This window comes from Rhea americana, unplaced genomic scaffold (genome assembly GCF_003343005.1).
Source record: "Rhea americana isolate MKP2758 unplaced genomic scaffold, rheAme1 scaffold_70, whole genome shotgun sequence".
Taxonomy (NCBI): Eukaryota; Metazoa; Chordata; class Aves; order Rheiformes; family Rheidae; genus Rhea; species Rhea americana.
Window position 1 is genome coordinate 1,611,969 of NW_028186868.1, and position 11,701 is coordinate 1,623,669.

Below are 11,701 nucleotides of genomic sequence, written 5' to 3' on the forward strand. Positions count from 1 at the left end.
ATACACATACTACATACACATACACTCATACTACTACCAACTGCACTGAAGTCTTCCTATATTATTATTATTTCAGAGACTTAAAAAGAATAGATACCTTTTTTTGCAAAATCCATTGCTTTGTGCAAATAGCAGACATTACATATAAATGGACTTCTGGCGAATATTTGTATTTGGATAGCATCCACAAAGATCTGAGGCATTACTGATATTAAAGTAGTGCTTTTAAGCATGCCTGAGGACTCGTGTCCCTAGCAGAGAGTGAAATAGAATAGACAGGTTTTGCAATACTGATGAGAAAGACTCGAAAGTGGGAAGGAACTAAAATGTAAGTCAAGTGAGAATTCCCAGCCTCCAACTGACTAACACTGTGACCCAAAGATAGACTGATTTTACTGAATAATATTGTACTGTTCCACTGACTTGACAAGTCACTTGGATACCTGCCAACACAGTAATGTGGAGTGTGGTTTAGCAGTTAGATCATAGGACTGGAAGTAAGAATTTCAAGGATCTCATCATAGCCCTGGTCCAGTCATGCACTCTAAGCCTCATTTTAGCCATTTGGAAAATGAGTATAATAGCGATTTACATTAGTCAGAGCACGTTGGGAGACTTCAACATTTATGAAGTGTTTTGAGGCCTTGGATAAAAGACAGAGTAATATCTTTATATTGTCTAATAAGTAATGAGCATTCCATATCCTACAGAATGGAACATTTTTGGACGGGACGGCTGCTACAATCATTAAAGTGTAAAAACTATCACATGCAAGAGAAAAAACACAGACAGATCTCAAAGTGAAAATATCTCTTGTGTTGTGTTAAACAAATATATATATTCTTTCCARTTATCTCCCATAGTATAAGTTGGAGCCTCCTTAAATATGAGAAYGCTTTATTTTCTTTCCTCTCTTCTTTCTCTTTTTTTCTTTTTTGTGAAAAAAATAAATTGAAAAGGCAAGCCAAGAGATTCACAATCACTAAAGCCTGCAGAACATAGAGTGAATTTTGGCAGGACATGCATGTTTATCCTTTTCATATGCTGTTTAAATTATTTTTATAAACAAGTCATTATCTAGTATAGCCACTGCTTGGTCTCTTTCATGTCAAAGACTTTTGATGTTACAATAATTAAGTAAAAGGGTCTGCAAGCTCAAAATACGGTCTCCGGATGACAGTTTGTTAGGCAAAAGAGACTGCTGCTTTTCTGAAATGAAGGGCTTATTTTTCTGTCCTCTTCATTTAAGTCAAGCACTTGCCTTCTGTATTTGTAGATCAAAYCTTTGCAAAGATATTCAAATATCARACTTAWATTTTAGAATTACGCTCCTACTGTTTTGCATTAAAACTGCGTACAACCTTCATGTTAGCTACCATGAGAAAGCTTATTTAATGACTAGAATCACTACCAAATCAATCCTGCCAGTTCATTATAAACTTGATACTTAAAAATAAGCACACATCTTCTCTCACTCACATATATAGCTGAGATTCAAATTTTTCTGCTTTTCCAGGGTTGTTATTGATACTTTAAAAGCCTGGCTTTGCATCTCAGAGCTCAGCATTCTGTGATACTGGCTAGAGACATGTTTAGCGCAGAATTTTCATCCCTAATTCTCCAGAATTCTCTACTCCTCTTCAGAGCGGGACGCCTTGTCTCACCCCCAGTATTCAGTAGCAAGAGCAGATGTCCTCCTTCTGGGATCCAAAAGGAATTGCCTCTGGCTAAGGCAAGAAAGGTCAGGACAATGCTTGTGGAAAAGCCTCAACATGGCTTGCATGCAAGCTTGCTGAGATGTTGAACTTGGCATGATGAAAAAACAGATTAAAGGCTCCCAAGGCATCAATCACTGTTACATGCTGCATCCCTCTCTCTTACTGCACAAAGAGGTCTGTCTGTCCAGCCTGAGCTGGACTGAACCACCAGTGTGGACATAAGAAGAGAAGAAACATTAATGGAAAGTCCGCAGTAAACTAACAGAGAGAATTCCTTTCTCCTTCCTCTTCTCCCCCGTGAAGCATCTATCGATTAAAGAATACCTTTTAACTGTGTTTAGTTGGAACCATTCAAACATAACTTGCCCTTCTATCCATGACACAAAATTCGACTGACCTCAACCAAGTTTAGGTGGAATTAAAGCACCCACTGCTTCYTCACTCCCTAATACAGGGAGTCCGTAATACTCCCTCTTATTACAGATACTTTTAATGAGCTTTGAGAAATAGAGAAAATAAGCAACAGTGAGTGTTCGTGTCTAAATAACTTCTGTAACACAGTTTACAAAGATGTGGCAGACAAGTATCTTGTGTCTTGTACATCACGCTTGTTACAGTTCAACTTTTTTTCCAACTTATTTGGATGATTTTATTCCTGTTTAAGAAGACCTGGATTGCCTGCTTACAGTTTCATTCTCCCTGATTCATCTCTCAAACGGTCTGGAAACTCCAGGGAGAGAGGAGACACAATGATGCAATAACACACCTCTGTCTCAGACAAACTATATAGACCCTTCTCTCCAACTCCTCTTTCCTCATGGCCGTGAATATCACAGCCCACAAGCTTTAATCCTTTTTTTTTTTTTCATTTTTTAAATGTTATTTGTTGCCTGGTGTGGAGCTAAGTGACTATGCTTTAATAGACATTATGTCACCCTTCAGCCCTTATGCAAACACAGTGTCTAATACCTTGACCATATATGCCACATGAATGTAATGCAGTAAATGACAAGATAAGAATACTGCATCTGCACTTGCACAAAGTAGCACACTACACCATGAACATTTTTATGTATGTGGTTTAAACATAGTAAATTTTAGAACTTGTACTTGGTAAAAGAAATTGTGACTTTTCTTGCCAGTAGCAAGATTCTGGTTTGATTAAGTATATCTTATTTACAATAGCTGATTCATACTTCTTTCTTACTGCAAAAGACCATTAGAAAACACGGAATAACACATCTTTGGAATACTGTTTGAAAAACACTTTCTCATTTACAATCGGGAAATCTGACTTCTGCAGAACAAGTGTTAACACTGTCTTGATTAATTTGTAAAGCTATTCAAGCCATGAAGTACATCTGCACACTGAGTATATTTCAAATACTGTGCTTCTGTTTTCATTTTCAAAATGTTTTTATTTATACACTAATATTTGACCTAYGAATATTCCAAGTTTATATGGAGCCAGCTGTTCTAAATTCTGATTACACTGAGCATTCGTGCAAAACATCAGGTGATATCACTGGATATTTTTAATGGGAAAGTTCACAGGAAAGCAGTTATGTATTCTTGTGATTAACACCACATTGGATCAAAACAGTCATGTCTAGCTCTCTTAAAATACAGCTACTGTTTTAGTTAGCAGAACACTTCAGCTCTGTCTACATTATACTTTTTTGCCAAAAATTCCCACTGTTGCTACCACTGATTCAATTCTGTCATTGTGCTATGACGAACACTTAACATAAAGAAGAGCTGCAGGCAGTTCTGTCAAAATCTTCATGCCCTTAAAAACAAAACCAAAACATCACATGCCATCACCAAAAAAAAAGAAAAAGAAAAACCTAGACAACAAAAATAATCACCCAGTCCTAAATGGCTGTCTCTTAGCCTGGGAGCCTAAYTAAGAGGAAGTTAAGGAAATATAGACCCCCCCCCAATCTGAAATAGGGTTTAGATGCCAAAGTCCAGCATGATTTGTTAGACACGCCAGCAATCCCAGTAGCACCTAGTTTCTTTAAGTAAGCTAGTTTGCCTGTTACACCCTGGTGGCAGCTATGGCCACAGACTACCCCCAAAGTCACCATCCTGGGACACTGGGGACCCTCTGCCCCACATCCCCCTACCCAGCAGGACCACCCAGGGGCCTGCGGGGTGCTGACCGGGCACAAAGCGCCCGGCCGCAGTGCTCCTGTGGGAGCAGTGTGTCTCCTCAGCACGCAGGGATGCYCACACCTGCTGCAAGCCGAGGAGGAGGAAGGAGGAAGGATGCAAGCCACAGAGGAGGAGGAAGGAGGCCCCACTCCTCCTCTTCTGGCCATGACTGAAAAAAAAAAAAAAAAAAGGGTTGAAAGAAGGAACCTGCTGAGCAGTTTTCAGCTATTCTCCCCTCACCCTCAGCTACACCAGCCTGGTGATCCCCAGGCTGAAATACCCATTCCTGCTCCACACCCTGAAGTTAGGTTCACTTCGTATGACTGGACACCATCTTACAAAGCAGGCGCACAGAAGAAGACTCTAGATCTTAACCATGGTCTCCCAAGCCCTGATGTGATGCCTGCTGAAACGAATGCAAATCTCTCACTTGAGAACAGCRTTCTCCATTCAGGTGATGTTATTTTTTTCTCTGTTGCACATCACTACATAAATGGTAAAACAGAAGTGCTAAATTATTAGTAGTAATTGAACCTAAAAGGAGAGTTCCTGTGCAACTCTTGGGAAACAGCAAAACACACAATGGGAATGTTTATGCAGTAAGTAACTTGTACCTTCCTCTAACTTTGTACAACTTAGCAATGATGCAAGATCACTTAAAAATAATCATGCCTCCACAGCATGGAAAGTCTAAACACCACCTTCCTTCCTCCAAAATCACAAACATCACTTACAAGTTTATATTTAAAACTTCGGGAGAGAATGCCACCACTGTGATCCGCTGGGTTAGATTCAGCAGGGACCTACCATCACTGAAGCAGAGGCACAACAGGCCTCCAGCAACAGGAGCTCCCTGCAGGAGCTTAGTGCAAGACACTCCCGACAGAGCTGGCTGAATGCTTTTCTGATGAAACAATGTTCACCAGAAAGAAAATTGCTGGAAAAGAATCTTCATATATGAAACAGCTTGGTTTCATCTTTGTTTTGTTTTGAGGAAGAAAATGGGAAGTGTTACTTTTATATTTTTAAAACAAAATACCTGGGTTACTATTTCAAAATGTAACTTCTACTTATTATGCATATAAAATTTGATTTGAATTAATCAAGACCGCTTTGGCAATACTAGTATTTTCCAATCGTGACTTTTTTTTTTTCTGTGAGTAAAACCTCAACATTTCATCCAAATTTAACACAGGATAAATTTCAAGTTCTGAAAAGTTTTCACAATGCAGAGAATAGGCCTCATAATACCACATGGTCTGGTTCCAATAGCATTGTCCAGATGACACTTATACCTAGATACACAGCTTTTACAATTTTGCCCTCCACTGATTTTGATAGTGCAGTATAAAAATTAACAATAATCACTAACAACACTTCCACACAGGGACCCATGATACAGAGGATAAGAACCAATTCATTCTCTTTCTCAGCTCACAAATACAAGCTGAGGAAGGTCACTTAAGACTAGACAAACCATTTCATATTCTGCTTCCAAAGTATTTCTACATATTAATTTCACTGGAGAGTCTCTGGAAGAGCAATGATCTATGCTACAGTACTGGTTGTTTATGGACATGCTGCAGTCCTTGTGTACTCTGCTGTAGGTGCACGCGTACAAGTCTTCTCTGCATTTCAGGCTGCATGTGTGCATGGGGAAATGAAATTAAATAGCAGCTTCTCTTGAAGCCACATGTGTTCCAGGGCTCCTGTGCAAAGGCAGAAAGATAACTGTAGTCATGGTTTCCCTCAAATTCACAGTCCAAAGGAGCTGAGGACTTCTAAAAATAATGTCAGGCGGAGAGCCATCCAAGGACCATGGTTAACTGTTTGCCTCTTCTTTAATCATGTCATCAGTTAGCTGCCCATTAGCAGGTGACTAAAAAGTGATGACTACTTCAAGAAAATGAAATAAACCAGGACCTTGAGCTGCATCAGTTGAACCTCAAATGTAAGACTGCTCTCGAACATTTGGGATCGATCCTGGCATCGTAGTGCAGTAAACAAGGTTTGGCAGAAGTCAGTAAAGTCATTCCCATCATCAGCTTCGTGATTTCTAATACTGGCCTGATCTGGACACATACGGACGATGCTGCTTGCATGCCGAGAGAGCGAGGCTTTCCACAGCCAGCTGGCAGCACAGTCAGATATGCAGCATCGCACACTCTAGTTATTCTCTGTGAGCAGATGTCTTGACCTTTACAACATGTGGCCAGGAGTATAAACAGATGGGATGACAGTATGAATGATACAGTCCCGTCAATATAATCAGGCAATCTTCCCGGATACATCTTGGTTGTCTAATTTATTATCTCCTGAAAACAAGCATGATACCAGAAAAAGACAGGTACGCTGATCAAATGCTTTAGGTTTAAAAAAATTAATCCGCTTTAGAAATGAACCCCAGGGTGCTATAGCATTGCTTTCTTCCTATGAAAAGCCACGCAGAGTGAAGACATGTTGGTTGGATATAGGTGCTTGACAGAGATTCACGAAAATCATTCCTAGAAGAAAATCTGGTAGATGACTGATGCCAAAAAGATGAAGAGCCTACATGCATAAGCTGACGCTTTTTAGGCCACAGTGGGAGAGAACATTCATACAGCTAGCCCTACATTGACTTCAGAGTAGCTTACTTTCAATGAAAGGGAGCACTCCTGCTCTGGCAGATATTTGGGGTCTTGTAAGAGGATCAGGATTGCTGGTTTTGGGATTCTAAAATACAAGACGCTTTACATGCAGTCACAACTCGAGTCAGGCAGATGATTTTCTGAGTTGTCCTTTATCTTCAGGACTGCTTGGTAAACCTCTGAATCTTCCCTCATTCTTTTCTTTTACATTCTCCCTAGAGACCTGTGGGTCTTTTGACAGAAAGGGGAGTAACCCTTTAACCCAAAAGGATAGAGATACAGTGAATCAAGGCTGCTTATCTGCCACAACAAGGCACAATAATGTGGATAATCAGGCACTGCATCTCAAAAGCACATTTTTATGATCCTTGACCTTGGTCTTTTTCTTTAGTTTAGACTTTTCCTGCACTGTTATCCAACTAGCAATAGTCCTAGATTTGGGTCATAGCAGAAATCCTCAAAGACTGTCACTGGATTGCCAGTTTTATTCTTAGGGGAAGAATAAAACCATTTTCTGGTCAGTGTGGATGTCTGGATAGGAAGGCATGGATAACAGACCAGATCAGCTTCTTCCTAATTTTGACACAGGACTGTTCCACAGCATCTTTCATTATACAAAGAATAACTCTGGCCATGGTTAAAGTAGCAAAGACTTCAAGAACCTGCCTACCTTTCTCTTGTAACCACAATACATATGGCATACACTGCATTGCTCTAAAGACATCAGCTAATRAAACATGGACTGGAGAGTGTCTTCATTTCCCATCAGCAAGAGTGATTCACAGGAAATCACAGAAGCTTTAGCTCTGTTACTGTCCGCAGGATTAGTTTGCAGTTTGGTTTGAGTAGTGACTCCTCTTTCCTCCTTTCCCTGGACTTAGAGAGAAGGGATTTGTTGTTGGTACTTGATACTTCTCCTACTAAAACAGCCTTGGCAGCAAAATATGTGGACATTTGCTTGAGTCYAGCTGTCAGTCCAGTGTCACTCTTGAAAGAGGGATCTCCATACCAACACAGGTCACTCTGAGAGGTCAAAGAGGAGAAAACCCTATTTGATACCACAAGGGACATACAACCAATGTCAAAGGGGAAATGCTAACAAATGCTGTTTTCCCAATAGCACTCTGATTAAACATGCCAGTGCCACACTTATATCAAGGATTCACCCACACAGGAATTCAATGTTTCCATGAAGATACACACTAGTCCATAATGCCGGCACCATAATCCTTTCCGTACGGCTGTTCCATTGGCACAGAATTCAGGCACCCCAGCCGGTCTGAGAAATCTCAAATAGAGAGATCTAAACATCTATAGAGATGCTGATATCTGAGCTAGTTACCTAGACTTGCTATATGGGAAATGGAAAGAAGTGGACACTTCTAGGTTGTAAATCATCTTCCCCTAATGCAAATGCCTAAAATAGACACTTTTATGATCATCTGTCCATAACAGAAAATGGTTTTACATAGGGTAGCATATGTGTGCTATCAAATTCTCTTTTGCTGTCTAACTCAACAAATGAAATTTGTAATCCAAATTATCTGGTTTGAATCTTAGACGTGTTTCTACTTGCAATAGGAACAAACACGTTTATTTCTACTCCCTAGTACTGTATCTAGGTGTTCTATAAAACAAAGGGCAAAACARCTTCTAAAAATCCTGAATGGTCAACATTCTCCTGAAATTAGCCACTCTGGGAATTGCCCACACCTTGCTAGACTATACTGCAGTGCAGACATCACTAGGTAGGCAAGACAAATTCCAGACTCCGCTCTTTGAAGACCGATATTCCTTGTCCTCTCTGTAAGATGGCAAYTGCCTGTGTTTGGAGAATATCCACTTCTCTGTGCCTCCCTCATTTTTATTTTTATTTTTTAAAAGCAACTGTCTCCTAGAAAGTCATCTTTGAGACAGGGACAATGTATCTAAACTGCCAGAGTAACAAGAGACCTCACCCAAGTCCCTTAGCCTGCAAGATCTTGACAAGGAGGACTTCTGCACTGAGCATATACAGAAACATAGTCTTCCCCAGGCAGAAAGCACATCCACTGTATCCCCAGACTGAAGAGGTGTGTATGTTGGTCAGGAAGGACTGGAGCACTGTATGTTTAAAATCAGCAGCAGCTACAAGCTACTGACTTTTTCTGGGCTATAGGGCTGGAAAAATCAAATGTACTTTTAAAGGAACATCGACATCTGTAAACATTTAAAACAAAGCAGGATTTCTCCATAAGGCTAATCTAGATGATGGCTTTGAAGCACAAAGTAAAGTGTCAACTCAAATATTTCTCTGGTTCTCTCTTGCAGGAGAAGTAATGGGGGAAACTGAAGGCAGCCCACAGTGTCCACTCATTAGGGAAAAAAAAGTGTGAGTGGCTGTCATTCACAGCTTTTTAACACACGCACACCGCTATTCSAGAGTATCTATATACCTACTCCACATGCATATGCTTACATGTATCTTCCACACTATCTGAACGATATATACTGAAATAACACTGTACACCTCTGATTCTAAGGAAAAAAATACAAATCACTCAAATTTCTTTAGTAGCTGCCACCTCAGTAATGAAAAGCCAACTCTTTAAGGTTGCACGTGGACAAAGAAGGCTCTTCGGAAGCTGATTCTGACAGAGCAGAAGTTATTTATAGGAGGTCTGATCACATGCAGACATTGCCAAATAAAATAATTCTGGCAGTGTCTGCTTATAAGGACACTTCAACTGTGAGTTTTAACAGTCGCTTGGCATATGCCTCATTGGAACAGTCAGTGTCCTTGAGAACAGGAAGCCTTCCCTTTCTACCGTGATCCAAAATGTGTGTGTGTGTGTGTGTGTGTGTGTGTGTGTGTGTGTGTGTGTGTGGTGATTTCTAGATGGTATCATGACAAGCCACTTTACTAGAGCATAGTCAGAGCCGGCTTTCGCCCATCAAACCTTGAGTTCAGGTACTGCAATACAGCCTCAGGTCTTCTAGTATGAATTACTATTTAGCAGAAAAGTAAATATTAATACACATAYGAAGAACCTAGAAAAATCCCTCACATGTCAGACAAGCTACAGAACGCAACAGAACAGTTGTTTGGTCTCAGTCTGTTGATCTGCAAACAGCTCAGTAACAAACAATCACGCTAAATGACATTACGGCTCACGACTYGGCACTTGGAAGTCGATGAGAAATTTCTGAAGTTGATTCATACTTCCTGAAACTCATAACCAGCATTTCAACTATGCTATTTTACTACATTACATGAATAATTTTCCTTGTTGTTACGTAAGTGTCTAGATTCAAACTATTGGAACTGATTTGAATCTGGTGAATGTTTTTATTTTCAAAAGGAAAAAATACTTTCAGGTCTACTGTCTAATACTGCTTTTCAGATACTTTAATACATAGGCTGCCAAGCACTTTCTATAAACACGACATGCAAAAATTTCTTCCCGAAATCACCTCCTCTGGGAACTGCCCAGCACCTTGCAAGCACCTATCCCAGCACCCTTTAAATAAAACTTGCTATGGAGATTGCTTACAGAAAGCTACCGTCAACACGGCACTTTTTAAATTCGTGTGCTCCAGGTACACATCCTGACAGTCCCCAAGGCAAAGAGAGGCAGATGCCGGCAGGAGTTTTACGCTCGTCCAAAAAATCGAGTTTGGGGAGGCGGAGGGGGGGAGTAGCACAGTAGAAAGGAGAACAGAAGCACCTGTGCTTGGGAATTCAAAATCCATACAGTATTTGCACATCTCTCAGGGTCTGAGCTAACCACAGACCGCGGGCTTCACTGCTGGGCAGTTTCAGGATATRCCAGTCTAAAGTATGGCACTGTGGGGTGCCAGCCCCACATAAATACACTCGAGCTGATTAAGGTTGTGATTCTGAGGATATAATACATTATATACCCACGTAGCTCCAAACTGCTGCAAGTACGCTGCACCCAGGGTGGCTTAGCTGTGTCTGCAGGAATTGGAGTCATCCTGATTTCAGTGCAGACAAACCCTTCAATACACATTCGCAGTGCAAGGGGGGGCACTTCTGACCTATTGCAGGTTTTGGTCAAGTATGAAAATCACACAGCCCTGGGTAATAAAGCAAAACTTGTTCTAAAAACCCATACTTTGGTACAAAGTTACTGAACGCATCCAGCAGTGCTGCTAGTAGCTCTGACAGATTTCCAATTGCAGTGACATATCATTGCTCTATTTTAGGAAACACATGAAATGCAAAATTTTTAACAATACAAGATACGTCTCCACACACAGAGATCATAGTTCTGATGTGCAGGTCTAGAATCATCTGGGAAAAGATACAGTTCTGAGCTGACTTGCTGAGACGCTTGAACTTCACCAGCATTCACTAAAAAGGGAACTGCAATTTGCCAACTGAAATATTTTCATTCTTCACATTAGGCTGAATCTAATTACACTGTTTCCTTGTAATTGCAGTCTAGTACTCACAGCTCCTTCAAGTAAAAAGCTTAATGGCTTTCCCACTGAAATTCCCACCTCGGAGCCCGTCAYATTAGTAACGAGCTGACAACATGATTTGTTTGAAGGGCAGGTTGACATCTAAGAGAACTTACTTCAGGATTCCCACGATACAGATTTTTACCATGTTCTCCGCCACAGGAGTACCTGACGCGGAGGTAGACAGGCATCACCAGACTAGCTCAGACCCCCTCAAAAAATAAGTATAAAAGAAAAATATAAGGGATGGCATGGAGTCTCACGGGACAGTCTCCGCTCCAGCTCCAAAAGCAGCGGCGCGGACGCAGCGCGCATCCACAGGCGGCAGCCGGGCGGCTCTGCCGGGCGCCGCGCGGAAAGCGGAGCGCAGCGCTCTGAGCGCTGCCGCGGAAACACAGGGCAAAACGACCGCGGAMACGCACCCTCCGTTCTGCCCGCTTTGGGTTGGGGAGTTCGGGTGTTTCTTGTTCTTATTTATTATTATTATTATTATTTTTCTTAGGGGTATTTCTTGATGTTGCCACCTGCGCGGACGGAGGGAAACCCGCTCCGCCGCCGCGCAGCGCTGCCCTCCCGGCCGGGCGGACTTTACGCGGGTSTCGCGCGGCGCCGCGCCCGTCCAGCACCCCCGTGCGCCCGGGACCCCCGCGGCGGGGGCGCGCAAGACGGGCGCCGCTGCGCGCCCGCGCAGCCCGCACTCACCCAGGTTGACGAAGCTCATCACCATGT

The 11,701-nt window shown here is 41.7% G+C and overlaps 1 protein-coding gene across 1 annotated transcript in view; it reads right to left on the minus strand.

Annotated features, from left to right (window-relative positions):
- BMP6 (bone morphogenetic protein 6) overlaps positions 1-11,695 on the minus strand; it is a 97,889-nt gene extending 86,194 nt beyond the window's left edge. Inside the window, exon 1 of the mRNA XM_085321676.1 lies at positions 11,675-11,695. Coding sequence (XP_085177802.1) covers positions 11,675-11,693 — 19 coding nt within the window. The 5' untranslated portion in view covers positions 11,694-11,695. The remainder of the gene's footprint in view (positions 1-11,674) is intronic.
- Positions 11,696-11,701: the final 6 nt, after the last annotated feature.